This window comes from Crinia signifera, chromosome 1, assembly GCF_055691185.1.
Source record: "Crinia signifera chromosome 1, ASM5569118v1, whole genome shotgun sequence".
NCBI lineage: Eukaryota > Metazoa > Chordata > Amphibia > Anura > Myobatrachidae > Crinia > Crinia signifera.
The window spans coordinates 342,638,218-342,657,911 of NC_139217.1; the positions used below are offsets into that span (position 1 = coordinate 342,638,218).

At 42.1% G+C, this 19,694-nt stretch overlaps 1 protein-coding gene across 2 annotated transcripts in view; it reads left to right on the top strand.

Moving 5' to 3' along the window:
* Positions 1-19,694, top strand: part of MYO18B (myosin XVIIIB) — a 451,547-nt gene that overhangs the window by 353,916 nt on the left and 77,937 nt on the right. For both annotated transcript variants that reach the window (XM_083146506.1, XM_083146515.1), the window contains one exon: positions 991-1,176. In XM_083146506.1, coding sequence (XP_083002632.1) covers positions 991-1,176 — 186 coding nt within the window. The remainder of the gene's footprint in view (positions 1-990; positions 1,177-19,694) is intronic.

Here is a 19,694-nt window from a genome sequence, read left to right on the forward strand (position 1 = left end):
TTCAAAGGCCTGAATAATGTGAAAGAGTGAGTGTTCTTTATGTAAACATGGAGTTTTTTATGTATAAGATGGATGAGGAAATTGCAGTACACTATTTAATGTGTTTTCAAAATGTTTCTATATAAAATAATGAAGTAGGTTGGAGACACAGGTGTACAGGCATATTAGATATTGTTTTAGGTATACATTTGATGAGACCAGTGTGATCAATCTTTCAGACTAATAAATGCAGAGCAGCATGGTCAAGTGGCCAATTCTAAAAAGTGCTCAAGAACGATTCCTAGAAGTAGTAGGAGCCGAGAAAATTGGGACTGATGAAAAGCATATTTGAAATACACTATCATGTGAAGGGGAAGTGAGAGCATTAAATACGTGGGGAAAAGTAAAACAGAGAGACTGTCTTTATTCACAGTATTTAAAAACAAATAAAAATTATAATTTATTTTTGCGGAATGTCAAAAACACAAATGTTTCTGTATCTATAGTGGTGTTTTCATGAAATTACATATACATACACTACACATTATAACACTATGCACTAATACTATATACTGTAGGTCAGGGGTGGCCAAACCTGTCCTCAAGATCTACCAACGGTGCATGTTTTCCAGGCAACCTGTGGATCTATAGTAGGAATGAATGCTGTATGTTTTAAAATGTGACAGTTCGTAATGACTACAGCTACAGTATGCACCAGCTAGGTAACCTGGAAAACGTGGACCGTTGGTAGATCTCGAGTACCGATTTGGCCACCCCTGCTGTAGGTCATTCACTACACAGGTTACTTTGCATGTCTGGCTATGAGCTGATGGATTACAGGCTTTATATTTCCACGTGGTGCCATGATAATACAGCATTTACTGAACAAGGGCTCACTGTATTTCTTTTCTTTATCAGTTGAAGGAATTCTAATAAGATATTTCTTGAGAAATATATATTTGCCTTTCAGTCTTCACCATATCTGGTGCACTGACTTGTCTCTGTATCTAGATGTTAATTCTGCGTTTGAGAGACAGTGTAATAAAAATGGGTGAAGAGTTGGAGAATGCAGCAGATTCTGAGGCCCGTGAGAAGGAGAATGCTAAATACTATCAGCTCCGTATGGAGGAGATGAAAGCCGAGATGACTGAGTTGTTACAAAGAGAAATGGAGGCATGTCGGAGACGTGTGGAATTGGTAAGTTCAAAATATATAACCTTTAAGTAATGTATGCAAATTGGCATTTGTGGCAATTACTGTGGTTTCCTAGTGCTGAATTTACTAAGGAAAACCCTAGCTAAGGAAGAACTTGCTATAAAATAACAAATGAACTACAGACATACTTTTTCTGACAAATATGATGAAGATGTTTCTGACTATTCTATGGGCTTAAATGGTTTTTGCATTTGTCAACAATTAGGGCTTTCTAATCACTCTCTTTCTCTGTTATTCATGTCTCCCCGTGTTTCTACCATTTTCCTTCATCCCCTTACCCTCTGCTTCTCCCATACAGTATAACCCTGTTTTTCAATCATATAACCCTGTTTGTTCCCCTGGTCCTCCTATCACTTTCTGTATATCCTCATTTCCTATGCTCTTCACTTATTTTTCTCACTTTTCTCTGGTCTCATTCTGCTTTTTTTCCTATTCATCCCATTGCTCTCTGTTCTAACCCTTTTCCTGCCTTCACCCATGTTCTTCCCACTTCCCTCCTATCACCCCCTTTCCTTCCACCTATTCTTCCCCTAACCCCGTTGATCCCCCTTTCTTTGTCTCACCATTTGCCCCCTTTTCATTCCATCACTGTCTCTTCTTCCCTCTTTCCTCCCATCTTCCCATGTCCTTCCCTTGTCAGCTTATGCCCAACAGACCTATTCACTAAGTAAGTTGAAGTTTTGCCTAGGGTGCTAAGAAGCCTTACACCGGCCCTGATTCTACACAACAAAGAAAAAGATTAACATGTGCAACATAAATTATAGCAATAATATACTCAGGGATATAACTAAATATTTGTAGCCCCCATAGCAAAAGTTTGTTAGGGCCCCTATATACCAATCTATGTCGATAAATGTATATAACACATGTAACTTACACAAAGAAGACTGCCCCCCTCAGCTCTGGGCCCCATGGCAACTGTACCGCCTTCACCTATGGTGGTTACTCCCTTGAATATACAGAACTTTGTTTTAGATCACATTGGATATAGTTGTTTATTAGCTATATTAGTATAGTAATATTAGATAGACCAGAGAGATGCAACTAGTTCTTGTAGGAAAAATACATTTCTTACTGTATGTCCCAGTGGTCTGAAATCTAATAGACTCTAATTCTAGAAGCCTGGAGTACTGAGAACGCATATGTTCTGTGTACAGTTCAGCATTTGTGGTGTTAAATGTCAGGATGATTGGATCAAAGTTGTTGTTTGCATTTCCTCCAGTGAGAAGCTATGACCTTAACTCAATCTGACTTCTTTTTATTACCTCGATTTGGAACACTATTCCTTGTAATAACTGATTGCTGTCAGGCCAGCGTATTAAACACTGGATGCTGGTATTAGCTTGTAAACTAAATCTCCTGGGCTAGCGAGTACTTTGAAAAGTGGAAATTGTTCTTATTCGGTCCGTCAAATGCCCATGGCTGCGCAATGCCAAGAAGGAATGAAGTTTAAGAGCTAAGGGGTTTTACATTAAAACAGTCAATATATATCAAGTTATTTTCTGCATTGAATCTATCCATGAACGCATTATACAACAGACAACTGGGTACAGATCTTGATTCTATATATAGTAGGATGATATTTATTGCCTTGTGGGTGTTTGTATTTCCTTTGTGTGATGAAATTGCCTTCTCAAACTGTTTAATTTGTATCCTATGAAGCGACAAACGAAGTCAAATACATTTTTGCTGCTGCAGAGCAGTATGACAGCTATTTATTTAGTGACAAAGAGGCACAATGTATCCGCAGGTTTGCTAAGAACTCACTATGCGACAACTGACATTTTATATTTACAGCAATAAAACCTAATGTGAATCCTTAAAATATACACATCTTTTTTTCCAATTTGATACAACAGAACAAATCACCTATAGGGCCCCATTCAGCTTTTTAAGCACAGAAAAAAATACATACAAATGGACTAAGCCATGTTACACTGCTGGTCAGGGATGCCATCAGAAATTGTAGGGCCTGTCCTCCCGCCCTCCCAAATTATCTCACTCAAGAATAGTTGTGCCAAAACATAAAGGAGGATTAGCATCTCCCAATTTAGTCTTCTACCAAGAGACATGCCTATTAGCTCAAATCAAAGCCTATTTTACTGAAAGTTCAGGGTTTGGGTGGACAAATCTAGGGAAACTGGTTTCCCTACAATTTCCCTTGATAGATCTTCTCTGGACTCCTAAATCTCTATGTCCCCAATCCATAAACATCCTCCCTGCTACCCGTGCTACCCTACAAGTATGGGATAAATTACATTCCAGATTACCTAACATTTCCAGTACCTCTGCTCCCTATAGGTGCATTAACCAACCTTGTCCCCAATCTTAGTCTTTCTAAGTGGCAAGCCTGTGGCATAGGTTCTCTAAGTGACCTGTTAGAGGGTTCTGCAATACTCTTTTCCTGTCTTCAAGACCACTACTCATTGCCTGACTCCGAACGACTTCGATATTTTTAAATACAACACCGGCGGAATAGCCTATCACACAGGATATCGCCGCCCAGCTCTCTCCTCTCATCAATCACTACCCAATTATTTGGTAAGGGGACAAAGGGGGGGGGGGGGGTATCTTTTTGGTATAAAGCCCTAATAGATTTGATACCAACCCCGAGGTCTAATGCCCACAAATACTGGGAAGCAGATTTGGTTATTTAATTTCCAGACACACTATGGGATCAAATTTAAAGGTCTTCATATAGCATATCCAGGTGTCTGAATCACTCAGAGATGCACGTTAAATTACTCCATTGGCTTTACCTCACCCCTGATAGGCTTCACACAATGTGGCCCTCTCACTCTAAATTCTTTTGGCGACTCTGTGGTGAGGTGGGCCACCTATTCCATGTTTTCTGGTCCTGCCCACTCCTCCACAAATTTTGGTTAGAAGTGTTTGCTCTAATTAATAAAGTTTTGAAATTTTCATTGACCCCTTCACCCACTTCAGCCCTTTTAAACATCTACCCCAATGCCATAAGATCCCATCTGCGTTATTTTCTAGGCCATATCTGTATTGCACCTTGTGCTGCGCTAGCCCAGTGTCTGAAACAGACTTCTCTTCCCCCTCTTTGTACATACTGTCCATTTCCATTTTTTAATGGAAACAGAGTACATGCCATATGTGGACTCGGCCCATTCTCATAGTGTTCGATGGATGCCATGGCATAACTTTGTCACAGAAGGTGAGGGAGTTCATTAACCATCTCGCTGACCCACTGCAATTTAGTTTGAATGAAGAGGAGTCTCCTTAGTAATATTAGGTTTTCTATATTTGTTCTACATACATTTTTATTTTGTTTACTTCTTGTTGTTGCTGTGGGAAGTTCTAATTATGTGCTTCATAGATTGTAATATATTTTATTTTTTCTCATGTTATCGTTTTGAATTGTACTGTTTTACCATGATGTTAACGATTTCCCCCCTCCGTCCCTTTTTTTCCCTTTTTGTAACCTCCCATAAATTATTGATGTTAAGAAAAGGGGAATTGTGGGGGCCGAGACTGACAAAATAGGAAGGGACCCCTTTACTTTCTGGAATGCTTGGTGAGACTTCTTGAGTCCATTAGGTCGACATGCATTAAGGTCAACATGCATTTAGGTCGACATGTTGGAAGGTCGGCAGGGTCATTAGGTTGACATAAACATTAAGTCGACATTGGGAAGGTCGACATGCAAAAGGTTGACATGGGGTTTTTCACATTTTTTGGAGCCGACGTGCCGACAGGAGATATTTTATGCCCTACCATCCACTAGGACGTGTGGGAGAATAAAACCGTGCCCGAAGCATAGACCTAATGACCCTGTCGACCTTCCTGCATGTTGACCTTAATGCATATTGACTTAAATGCATGTCGACCTAATGGTGTCGACCTACTTGCTGTTGACCCAATGTCCCATACCCCTGGTGTCCGCAGCACTGGCTGCACTACTCAACCTCTGCATTGCTTCAAGGGAAATGTGAACTTTGTTTATGACAAATTTTACTTTATAAACTCCATCCTGGGCCCCCTTTCTGTCTGGGACCGGGACTGGAGTCCCTGAAATCCCCCCTTGATAGCTGCCCTGCTGCAGGTGGGGCAGATCTAACATGCAGAGAGAGTTAGATTTGCAGTGTAAAAAAAGCATTCGTAAATTTGTGCCAAAGCGAACAGTATTTACCCTGCAGAGAAACAATCTACATGTATTTGCTCCCTTGCATAGAACATGGGGCCTCATTCTGATTGGTTCAGACGGATGCGTATTTTCGGACAGAAACCGAGTGTTCTTAGAACCGCCTACCATATGGTTTGCTCACACCATCCGTATGCGGTAAGACGCCGATCGAACGGACCGCGAGTGGATTTTTCATGTGAAGACCTCCTCCATCTGTGGGAACCTCCCCCATCTTTCGATGGTCATCGACCATCGAATGCTGGACCGAGTGGTCAGGCAGCACCGAGTGCTCAGCCCACTCGGGCATTTCTCCGTGCAAACGCAGGGATATGGGTGGGCAGCTGGCATCCGGCTATGTCATATGTCCGCCGCCCATACGTGCGTCACGGCCGGATTACCATACCTACGCCCAGTGGTTTCATGGGAACACCCATGAAACGCGGGGTGTACGCATATGGTAATGAGTCCAAACAGCCATTCATGCCCCTCTCCACCCCCTGTTCGGATTGTTCCAACCGATCGTTTTCTGTGCGCAGCATTCACACATGCGCAGATACGCCTCTGCACATGCCGTCCGCATTCGGAGCCATCCGACTCAATCAGAATAAGGGCCCTGGTTTGGTCCAGACAAAATTACTGATGCCTGACCCATAGTTTATGATTTTCTATGTGGGTAGTACATATAATATGTATAATGCATGTTTAAATGTAAAATAGGTGGATATTAGGAGTAAAGGCACAATACTGTCACGTATAAAAGTAGAAGTCTTTATGCCTAAGATAAATTCAAAAATAAAAGCCACACTGACAGAATACTTCTACACTAAAAATGACTTAAGTGGCTATAACTGATTGGCCATTACAACAATAGAAAGCACGTGCAGTTTAAATACAGATGTTCCCGTTCCCTTTAGAATCATAGTGGTAAAGTTACTAAAGAGGGGAGGTCTATTAAAGTTGAGATAGTGCCCATTGCAACCAATCAAATTGTACTTCTTATTTTTCTTCTTTGTAGAAGATAATAGATTGGTTGCCATGGGCAACATCCCATCTTCAGTAGAACTACCCTATTAGTAAATGTACCCCATAGTGTTAAATGACAGCCTCAGAGGTAACACAATTAATTAGATGAGACTGTGAACCATTCCAGTGATGCTGCTTGTTGCATTATGGGGTTGTAGTTTCATCATTCATACTGCCCAGTGTCATAAAAGCTTTTAACTGGCAATCAGTAACAACATCAGTAGATCAGCCAGTTATTGGGAAGAATATACACTCGTAACTGTACAATTGTAACAGCTTTAGAGTTTGTATTGATTTCCCTTTAAATGAGCATTGCTTTATTTAGAGCTTAATTTGTGCTGGAAGACTCAGGAGTTCCCTGTAGTCTGTAAAGATTGAAAACCATTCCTTATATCCTGCTTTATTACAACTTTTTTTTTATCTATAAATTATCTATAAATTTAAGCAGTACCCTTTTTGCTTTTTTATAAAACAAACAAATATTTTATATTTAAAGGAATGGCAGATGATAGCTCAAAAGTATAATATTTATATAATCGCATAAGAGCAATGAAGTAAAAATTAAGTTTTGTGTCCATCTCATTTTGAATTCATCAGAAAAGAGAGAAAAGGCCCCATACACTTGTGCAATTTGGCCTCTTTTTATTCGATTCTGAAGGATTGGGCCGAGAAATCGGATGAAAAGTGTCCAAATTGCAGATATTGCACATCTAATCGGATCCAATGCGCGTTCCCATGGGCATCGAATCTGAGACAGAAGTCAGACCTATAGAACATAAGATGAGTCAGAATTGAACACATCAGCGGTACATGGTGGGTATATCACATTCCGATGTGATCTGCATCCAGTGAGGTCCGCTGGCACACACCAATAGTCTGCAGAGAGTGAAAGCGCTGAGATGCTTTCTCTGCTCTGCATCCTCCTAAGAAAAGGCTGCAGTAGCTGCGGGCATTTAGGAGATTTCAAAACGCTCATTCAAATGAATGAGCGGCCGCTAATGTCAGCGGTCGCCCACTCCTTTGAATGGGAGTTTTGAAAACTCCCATTCAAATGAACGGGAGGCCGCTGATTGGCTAGGAGAGCTCTCAGTGTGTGTTATCTAATTTCTCTCTGTGTTAGAAGTTAGACAATTATGCAGTATTGTTTCCACAGCTATAGTATCCATTTAGTGTGCACACAGTAGTGTATAGAAGACTGCCTACTACTATCACCAAATGACTGCCGCCCCGGGCACCGAAAGACCTAGTTTCGGCCCTGATCACAGTCATAAAGATCTATTGTACTGATCATTTTTCCCATAGCGCAAACCAGAAATAATGACTGTATGCAGGGTATATTCTTCTTTCATAATACTAAAAACATTTACAGTAACTGTGATTGGCTCGATTCTCTTGTATCTTAATTATTTGCGGAATCAGAATTTATTGATTGTGATTTTGAAGAAAATGGTCAGAATTTATTAATTTGCCAAATTTCTTTCCCATAGCCTAGTCTTCATGTACTGTAATTAGACAATTTGTGTGTGATTGTGTATGCAACTGTTCTTTACTTTGTAATACTCTACATTGCTTTCTCACTGTCTAGGAAAATGTATTTGTCAGTCTGAACTAATAATGGCAGGAGGTATGCAGATCTACTTAGCAATCCTTGTATTATTATATTTACCATTGTAGTATCATTCTGCCGTAACATACAGTATAGAGCACTGTGTATTATGTGAGCTCTTTCTAACTAAGTAAACCTACACACTGTCCTGTAACATTCCTCATTAGGTCGACACCATTGGGTCAACTCGCAACAAGGTCAACAGGGTTCTAGGTTGACATGGGCGAAGGTCAACAGGTCTCTAGGTCGACATGGTTTAGGTCAACAAATACGTTAGGTCGACAGGTTGCGAGGTTGACATGTTTTTTTTCACTGTTTTTTTACTCGAATGTCGACACAGTCAATATGGACACAGTTGGAAGTCAACCGCAGCACCTCGCTTCGGGCACGGAGCCTCACTGCACTCGGCACACTATTTTATTCTCCCACCACGCCGTAGTCGATTGTAGGGCATGAAATACCGCCTGTCGTCACATGTCGGCTCAAAAAACAGTGAAAAAACCCATGTCGACCTCACGACCTTGTCCCATGTCGACCTAGACACCTGTCGACCTTCATCCATGTCAACCTTGTTGCCTGTCGACCCAACGGTGTCGACCTAATGACTGTTGACCTAAGTCCGGTCGACAATACGACCATATCCCCTAGTGACATGGGTGGGATGGACAGCATAATGCTGCATCATATTGCCCCCCCCCCCCCCCCCCCCCCCCATAGCCTAATGATAATATGTTCCCTGCAACCCCGCTAATAGGTATCATAGTCTTTAGACAGTTTTAGACTGTTCTGGCAGCATTTCAGAGCAGTTTCGCCCATCCTTAATTTTAAATACATGAACTCCAAGTTATTAGGAAGTAGGAACTGATGCAATAGTCACACTTGTAGCACATACATTGCAATAGTTCAGGTGCTTGTTCAGCTACAGTTCAACACATTTCATCAGACGCTCCTCATCCTCAATGCATGGCAGCCTCTCATTCCTCTACCTGTTTTTCTCCACTGGCATGATCCTTTCCACATTGAGGGGTAAATGTATGAAGCTTGAAGTGGTGCCTATCCCTATAAAGATTGTTATATGCAAGGTGATAATGCACCAGCCGCCAATCAGTTGCTACAGTAACTGTCAATTTACATATTGGAGCTGATTGGCTGGTGCATTATCACCTTGCACTTTATGAGGATAGATTCCACTTATCCAAGATTCATACATTTACCCCTGAAACACAAACTCATCTCACCAGACTGAAAGAAACAATCGATACTTGTGTATTATCACGGCGCCCACATTTTCCATCGTAGGGCATTGTACAACCAAAAAATCGCATCGCATGCGATGCGACGCGAATTGGACCCGATTTTTAATCGTACAGGCACCCAGATGCCTGATTCCTAAGTTAAATGCCCCCCCCAAACCCAATTTTTGATTGTACACCCACCCTGATGGGTAATGACTATGTTAAATGCCCCCCCCCATTGTTAACGCCACCCGCTATCAACGCCAACCCGAAGCGTGGCGAGCGGCGGCAGTACGCGTCCTCTGACCTTTTCATACCCCTACTATCCAGGCCGGCGTGGAGTCGATTTTATATAGTGTGGCGAGCACAGCGAGGGGACGTGGATGACTTCACATATATTCCGCGTCCCCTCGCGGGGCTCGCTGCGCTCGCCACGCTTTGAGCTCATGGCTCGCTGCGCTCGCCACACTATATCAAATCAACTCCACGCAGACGTGGATAGTGGGGGTATGAAAAGGTCGGAGGACGCGTACCGTCGCCCCTCGGGGGCTCGCTGCACTCGCCACGCTTCGGGTTGGCGTTGATAGTGGGGTGGCGTTAACAATAGGTGGCATTTAACATAGTCATTACCCATCAGGGTGGGTATACAATTAAAAATCGGGTCTGGGGGGGCATTTAACATGGGGATAAGCCCAAATCGGGCATGATCGCGTCGCATTGCATGCCATTATAATGGCATGCGATGCGACGCGATATTAAAATTGTATACTCAAGCCTGGGGAAAGGCTGAAATCGGGTCCTATTGCATGACATCGCATGCCATCGCATACCTTAATTAGTGGCATGCGATGCGATGGGCGCCGTGATAATACACAAGTACCAAACAATCTCTTACCCCAGCCTCTCTCCTCCCCTTTATACCCAAATTAGTTACTGTAATAACATAATATTGCCAGATATCGATGATATGATATGTATGAAACTAAGACTACTGTATATGGAGGCATATGGAAATGTATATGGAAGCAGAGGAAATCATTGTTACATAGGCGATGGCTGCAGCATGGAATGTCTTTACTGATGTTTTTATTAGAAATATTATGCCTACAAGGTTTCATATTTTAAATTAACACTATAATTGTTATTATGTATGTAAATTATTAACAATGCTCCACGCACAACATCTGTTTTGCAAAACTCATTTATAGTGAGCATACTATTCTCCATATATTCCGAAGTGGATTTCAGGAGACTCTACATGTGGCCCCTTGAAGTGAGAATATACAGTTTGGGAGGTGCAGTGTTCTCTTAGGCACCATATTTTATCCAGCATTATATTTATAGGCTGCCTCTTGGATATTCTGTGCAGCTCATAATTTTGTCCTGTGCTGTATGTTTTATCATCTCTCTGCTGGAGACTGAAGCAACCAATCAACTTGAGTCTTGGCCCTGAAGCACACAAACAAGTTATGTTTCACAGTCCACTGGTTTCTGTTGCAGCTCTTGTCCTGCAGCCTGCTAATATAATCCAAAGATTTTATTTTACCCTTTCAGCAATTAGATTAGCAGTTTTCAAGGTGTCATATTTTGGTTCCCTACTAAAACTGTTGTTACTAACTAAATGTTACTGAGCTCATTATATACCAGTTATGGGGTTTTGGTTTTCTTGGTACTTGTGTAGTTTCACGGCGCCCACGCTGCGGGCTCGGTGGCTCGCTACGTTCGCCACGCTATTTAAAATCGACTCCATGCCAACATGGATAGTGGAGGTATGAACTATCCATGTTGGAATGGCGTTAAGTTACTTTTTTGGACATATTTCGTGGCGAGCGTACACCCGCTGTGAAACAACACAAGTACCGTTTTATTTTTACTTTGCCAATGTTATAGTATACAAATGGTTATTCTGTTTTACATAAACATCCATTCACAGTCTATGGGGAAACACCCGCATCATTTGATGGTCTCCGACCATCGAATGATGTGGAGGGTACCTGCAAAACTAAGACACTTTTTACGTGTCTTAGGCCCTTATTCAGTTCCATATGCTCACAAGCGAGCTCGATATTTTGCATATGCGAATGCACAGCCGCATTTCTGCTCATTTGCATACGCCGAGTGCATGCGGCCACGGAGAACAAACTGTTCGCCGGGTGCACGCACCCAACATTGCAGGTGGTGGGGCGTAGGGCGGCTGGACGGAGTACTCACACATGGGAACGCCCAGCATTTCATACCTGTAGGCGTTCCCATGAAAATGCTGGGCGTTCCCATGGAAATTGCCCCGTGATGTGGGCACCGAGGGCACGCAGCTGACATCACTGGATGTTAGCTGCCTGCCCATTTCGGTCCAAAAGTGCACACATTTATAAGTGACCTGAGAGTCACTTTATATACTGTATGCGTGCACGCACCACATATTTTGATGTTGAAAGATGGTGGTGTTCCCCTGCAGCCTGAGAATAGATGTTTATGTTAAACATCCATTTGCAGCCAGTGCATGCGAACACACGCTGTGAATGGGTGGCGGCCAGGCCACCATTCGCAAGGCAAGGTTTGGTGACCAGAATAACCCCCTTAGTTTTGCATGTATTTCTAAGGGGAAAATGGTGGCCAGCTGACATCCGTTGCTGTCAGCTGACCGCCCCCGGCACCCACGTCACAGTGATCTCCATGGCGTTCCCATGGGCACGATTACTCGCCTCATGCCCCCCCCCCGGCCACAATGGTGGGTCCGAGCTCTGTTTACCATTGCCGCTCTCACCCTGCGCATGCACATGTGCAGAAATGTGATGCGCAGTACAAAAGTATCGCACACCGTTGCAAATTCGCAACGGTGCGCATGGACCAGAATAAGATCCACAGTATGTTTTGATCAAAGATATCTTTGATCACTATGATATCTTTAGTATCATAGTGAAGTGGCAGAGAAGGTCCTGCTGTTTCTAGCCCGGTAGTTGCAGATTACCCTAAATCAGTGGTTCTCAAAAATTTTCGAATCACAGCGCCCTAGAGTATCAGAAATGTTTTGATGGCACCCCTAGGCCAGTTTTATTGTTGAGTACTTTAGAAAAAAATATTAAATTAAATAAATTGTGTTTATATGTTATTCTTAGGTTCAGTTATGTGGTGTGGGACAGGCATCGGTTCTTTTTGTCCACATATTTTATGATTGGAAGCCACAAGCACTGGTTTTGCCTATTACATTGACCATAAATAATTTGAATTGATCCTGAACCACCAACACAGGGCACTCCTGCAAGTGCTCCCTGGCACCCTAGGTACATGGTACACAGTTTGGTAACCACTGGTAGTCTAGGCCTTGCTGTCCACAGAGAGCTGACCAGACACAATGGAATGTAGTCATGTAAACACTACAATATCGATAGTTATGATGTAAACATTGTACATGTCAGCATCTGCAGAATGCTTACTCGGCTGTGGCAGTCACCAAGGTTGACATGAATATAGACATGATCAAGCATTTTGATCATATGACAATATCAACAGAATTAATGTTGACATTATGAATATCGACAAAATATAACACACCCTATCCCACTCCTGATTGGATGACGCTGTAGCAGCTGCAATAGAGGAGAGATAACATTTGATCAGAGCTCCTGGATGGAAGATTAGTATAAGGCAGAATATGGATAAATTGTCTTCACAGAATAAGTAAAGAGAACCTGATACAGGTTCTTTTATCTAGGAAAACTGTCATGAGTGGCGATTGAAGGGTATAATGACCTTTGCAATTTTTTGATAGTGATCTCTTTAGATTTAAATTTTACACAAATATAAGTAAGCAAACAGTTGTAGGGCAATAAAAGTTTCTGTACCAGTTTCTTGCACTGCATATCGGGATTTATAGTTCCACAATAATTGGAAAGAAACTTGTTGCCTAAAAACTCTTTCATACCAAGACAAGCAAATGGAAAAGACTCCGGTCATCTGTTGATGTGAATGGTCCATCCTGGATTATGTAACCTCGGTCCACGCAATGGTCATGATCAAATACTTTCCCTGGTTGATGCTCAAGGAAGGTTATTTATCAAATTCTTTACCCGTGATTTTATCAAATAACCAAATCAGTGAATCAGAAGAGATCAATGATGTACCAACACGATGAGCCTATTCTGGAACTAGTTCATTCTTGGAATCTGGAAGCAAAATTACTGTTGATGCCCACCCGAAAGGTGCATACACACTGTACAATTTTTTTGACCAATTTTGTTGAAAGACATTTCCATTGAACTCAGTGTCCTGGACGAAAGATGTTGACGACGACGGACGAACGATGAATAATGATGCGCATACCCGCCAGTTGTTCATCAAGATTGTTCGTCAACTGTGCATGCAGCTCAATTGGATATCGTTCAAAAAGAGCCTATAAACTGTAGCTAGATCTTTCGTCTGTCGTCAATATCTTTCGTCGATATCTTTCGTCCAGGACACTGGGTTCAACCAAAATTGGTCAAAAAAAATTGTACAGTGTGTATGGACCTTTACACTTCACTACCAGCACCGATATCTCTGCAGGTGCACAATCCCCCTATTCCACATTCAATTTTTAACAGCCCAGTATGCTCTCGATAATTTGATAGGGGTTACAAATGGAACAGACCATTGAGTTATATCCTGTAATAGCCCTTTACCGAATACCTGAATTATTTAAAAAAAAAAAATGCAGAAATACTTGTTTCTACATTTCAATTTTAAAAAACCATTGCTGAATATAGCTCAACTTACTCTAAGTGCATTTTTTTGGACATGCTAAAAATTATATTTTTCCAGACTGAATCTGTAGATCTGTAGATCTTTTTGGGCATAGCACAATTTCCCAGTTCACAGTGATAAACTAAGGGGAGTATTCAATCTCAGGTCACGACTGTCGATCCGTCCTGACAGCGTGACCCTGGCCCGTTTTCATTTTGCTCAACTGCATATTGCCAGACAGGGTTTCAATGTCCCGTCTGACGATTGGCGAAAAAGGGGATGTGTCCGGGTAAACGACCATGGATTGACGAGATCCGACCGTGATCGTGTCAATTCACAGGAACGTTCTCAGTAAAACATGCCTGACAGCTTTTAAAGTTGGGCCCGTTCTGTCAATCTGCCTCTTCAATGCTGTCAGGCAAGACAGCATTGAATAGGTGCCCACCTCTATTTCCCCCATCGAATGTAGTGGCAGGGATTGAATAACCCCCCCCCATAGCCTTCAAATTTGGTATTTGTGTCAGAAAAGCTCGCAACTAAAATTTGAATTGCGGATAGTGCATTCCAGGGGTACACAAATAATACCAAGTTTTGAGGTTACATTGGGTTATATTTCGTTTCTCGTTTGTGCTATAGCCATGGTGAAATATTCCAGGTTATGAAGGCAGAAGATGAGAGCAAATATCCGGTTCTGAGATGAGAGCGCATACTGTGTAAATTACACAATTTGCATCAGCTTTACCTTCAAAATTGTCTTCAGTCACAGATTCTGTTACAGTTATGAAATGAAAATAGCAGACATCGAGTAAATTGTCATTTCTCCATGCATAATGCATGTTACTAACCTACCCACTGGTATCATTTTATACCAGCATAAATACAGTAGTCCTTATCTGTAATCTAGGCAAACTAGATACTATTTTAAAGGCACGAATACTGATGAGGTGGAAAAAGACTATGCTAATACAAAATATGAAAAACATTGAATATTATAAAAGGTTCCATGAACTATTTTGTTTTGGTAACATCACTGCCGCTCCCTGATTAAGTCAGTTTATGCAACAGCAGAACTTGTTCTGGGAATTCTGATCACTCTAATTCTCTGTACAATTAAAGTAAATAGATTTTCTTTTTCATCAGCCACATACTGAAATCCTCCATAGACCTCACTGATTTATATACTGAAGTAGCAAGTGTTTGCATCCAGTACTTTTCAGTAATCAGCGTATGTAATGCATTCAATGCACAAAACCTTAACTGAAACAGTTCTGTTGCTAAAATGTATTCATTTCTGCTGAAACTGATTAAATGCAGCTTTATGTTTATACTATGTTCTGCAAAGTTTTGTTGTAGGCGGTAAGTTGTCTGTAGGGAAAACTCCTATTGCATCAGTGGCAAACGCAGGCTTTTTAAAGGTGGGGGGTCCAAATGTTTTTGTTTTTTTAAAGTATATGTATTTATGTATTATGTACGAAGTGTGGGCATGAAAAATGTAATAAAATAGCTAGAACATAGTGTAGAACATACAAAAACAAGAACTGCTTTATAATTATATCGATCATTGGAAGCATCAGGATAAACTCCTTCTGTAATACAAATACACAGCAACTGATCCTGATGTGCCATGTATGTTGCATACAGGGATAGACTCTATATTTTGGGGAACAGTGAATCAGACCTGCTTGGTGCGGTCCGAATTCGCTCCCCCCGACCGATGGTGGGTGTTTCACACTCGCCGAGGCATTTGCTCACTGATGGGCTTGAAGGGTGCGGAAGCAGTGGAACACCCAGCATTTTATAACTATGACAAAAACTATGGGCACGTCCATAGAATCGCTGGGCATACCCCGGTGAACACAGGCGTTTCCAGGCATCCTTGGGGCGGGTAGCTGACGTCACATGCAGTCAGCGCCTGCCCCCCATTCGGCGGAAAGCGGCCATCTGGAGAGCAAGTATAGACTTACATTTCAGACCTAAGGCTGGAAAAATCCTACGATGGTGAGCGACAATCGACAGATTTCTCCTCCATGCATCCACATGTGAGCGGATGTGTAAGCGTACACATCCATACACATGCTAGTGCGGGGATTCGCTCGGCTGGGGGCGTGCATTCAGCGTATATCTGCTCCCTAAGCAGCAAATATATGCAGCCTACCGAGTGGGTCTGAATCAGGCCCTTTGTGTGGTGGGGACAGATGGGGTATATAATATATGCTGCCTGTATGTGACATGAGCCATTCCCTGAGAGGGTATATATACGAATGACTACAGAATACCAACTCCAGCATCCAGAGGGAAGGAATCCCGGCAGGGGTCAAGTAAGTATACCTACCTCCCCCTGCCCTCCTAACCCTCTCTCTCCCGCAGCCTAACCCCCCTCAGTCTAACCCTAATCCACCCAGCTAGTGCCTAACTTTAAGCCCATACCTGCTGCCTAAACCTAACCCCATCCCCTCACTGCCATCCCCTCACTGGCATAGCCTATAGTTCCATGCATACTTATGCTCAGGATGCCGTCACTCAGGGTTCTGGAGCCGTCATCCTCACCACTGTCAGCATTCTAGTCCCGGTTTCCCGGGGGTAGTTGGGATGCCAGAGTCAGCAATGTGACTGCTGGCATCATGTCTGCTGGGATGCTGGAGCCTGGATGCATCCCCCTGAGAGAGTGCAGAAAAAAAATGTACATTTCACCACTCACCATGCCATAAAATTAGCAATGTCATCTCCTGAATGCAATGCAGGTGTGCTAGGGAGAGAGCTTATACACAGAGGTGGGAGCAGCAGAGAGCGTTTCATTAATAATTACAGAGCCAAACATGGAAGCAAACCGGGACTGGAGACTTTTTTCTCCTATGTGGTAGTTGTGCTGGAGCATATGTTGCGCGGCTTCTACACCTCACTGACACGATCAGCGAATCTTCTGCTGGCCCCTGCAAAACAGATGGAGGGTGCCATTCTACTGCAGGTGGCATGGATGAGCATGGGTACTCGGAACCCCCCTGTGTGTGCCACTGTGCATGTCTAGTATTAGGTTTACTAGAACAAAAGAAGGGATGTTTTCAATTGCGCAATTTTAAATAAGCAGCCTACCCACCTACAGGGGTTATCGTCCTGTCAATACAAGCAAATACAATACAAAATTATGGTGGGTCAGCGCTAATAATGAGGGTTTTTTTCTGATAATGGAAAAATCTCACATGAGATGATCTTCTGATCCCAAAACAAAGTCCAGTGTTCTTTCTTCCAAGTAGTTGTCCCGAGGGTATGCGAATAAGAGATGAAAAAAAGTACATATAGTGAAGTACGTCTGTATATTTGCAATCAGAAAAGGGGATGAGGTTTCTTAAAAAGTCCTGTCCTATGGCCCTTGTGCAGATGATTTCTTTTATGGGGATCACCACGTGTGTTGATTTCAAAAGCTGGTGCTTACACTAAAGCTTACATAAAGGAGTTGCTACCCCCACATATAACGGTTTCTTTACACAGGTATGGAATCATCAGACGGCAACCAATACGAACAAATGATGCTCACTTGTATGCTTACATAAAAGACATCGATCCACTCTCATCAAGGTTTCTTTTCTTTGTTCTTGAAAAAACGGCTTCTCAAACCCGTTCAATTAAAATCCAAAAGGTAATATTTATTGACATTTAATAAGACAAAAGAATATATATACACACCAATGGATAGCTGGTGCCAGATGTAAACACAACACACCCACCGAGGATGAGATGGAATACCCGGGAAATAATACCTCTGGGGGGTAGTTGTTTAAGGCTACCAGTGTCTCCAATGGATAGGTCAATATAAAAAATAGACACCGCACCAACGCGTTTCGACCTTTCCTAGGTCTTTATCAAGGTGGTGTCATTCCTTGCTCTGCTGGGGTATAAATACCCATTTCTCAGTGAGACCAAACAGATGGGCGTCTCCTCAATTAACATTAATTATCTCTTTAGTGCACCAAAATAATATCGAATATGACTGAACATTAACTGTAAAATAGATACATGAACCCACAATATATACATATAAAAAATGATCCTTTAAAATAAGTTTATACATTCAGCTAAACGTTGACCGGAAGTCCTAATATGGGCATAACCTCCTCGAGGTATCCATTGGTGTAACCTCACCAGATGAAGTATGGGGTACTAGAGTCCATACAATAGGTTCCCCCCTCTATGCGGCATGCATCACGTAGAACCTGGTGTGTAGCGTGAGTGCAACTACCACGTAAGTGCGTTCCAGCGCCGGTGGAACGCAGCGCCATCTTAGATCGCGTCACGTGGTCTATCAATGACACGCACGGCCATCTTTATTAATCAGCGCTGTTATGCGAATATGTTTCCTATTAGGTGGAACGCAAACAGCTACAGGCGGAGTCACGTGATGTATAGCTGACCCGCTAAGACGTGGGTACAAAATATCACAATGAATATGCACATCATTTGAAAAAATGGAACAATTCTAATATACATCCACTATTTATACCGACGGGCAATGTATGCACATAACAGTATCATAAAATTATACTAATCCACAAAATTACAATAAGATGCTGGGGGTTCTCTGACATCATAGTTGCAGTCCTAAGGGGAAACATTATAACTTGATTACTGTATATACGGGTCTGATAGTCACAAAACACTTATCACATTGTTGACATTATAAATTTAACAAAACCTCATCTGGATGGAAAATGATAGATATGGCAAAACCTATATGTACATTTTAAGGAGTCCTACAAGAATATCCCAGCAAATTTGTTACAGAAACCATTTAAGTTCGAAATCCCCATTTAAACCTCTTGGGGTAAGGGTGCTCATGTTATATATATATTTAATTTCAGTTTGGGCGAGTGCAGTATCACAGCCCTTCTGGCGCCAATCGCCCCAAACCTTTTTGATCCCTATAACTTTAATGATATCATCCGTGGAGCAATTGTGACTATTCTTAAAATGCTCAGACAGGTGGTGTTTCTCCATGCCTTTTTTAATGTTCCTGGCATGTTCTGCCCATCTTTCACGTAGGGTTCTTGAGGTTTTTCCTACATACTGCAGGCCGCATTTACATTCAATAATATATATGCAGTTTTTTCTCACTGAGAAATGGGTATTTATACCCCAGCAGAGCAAGGAATGACACCACCTTGATAAAGACCTAGGAAAGGTCGAAACGCGTTGGTGCGGTGTCTATTTTTTATATTGACCTATCCATTGGAGACACTGGTAGCCTTAAACAACTACCCCCCAGAGGTATTATTTCCCGGGTATTCCATCTCATCCTCGGTGGGTGTGTTGTGTTTACATCTGGCACCAGCTATCCATTGGTGTGTATATATATTCTTTTGTCTTATTAAATGTCAATAAATATTACCTTTTGGATTTTAATTGAACGGGTTTGAGAAGCCGTTTTTTCAAGAACAAAGAAAAGAAACCTTGATGAGAGTGGATCGATGTCTTTTATGTAAGCATACAAGTGAGCATCATTTGTTCGTATTGGTTGCCGTCTGATGATTCCATACCTGTGTAAAGAAACCGTTATATGTGGGGGTAGCAACTCCTTTATGTAGGCTTTAGTGTAAGCACCAGCTTTTGAAATCAACACACGTGGTGATCCCCATAAAAGAAATCATCTGCACAAGGGCCATAGGACAGGACTTTTTAAGAAACCTCATCCCCTTTTCTGATTGCAAATATACAGACGTACTTCACTATATGTACTTTTTTTCATCTCTTATTCGCATAACCTCGGGACAACTAC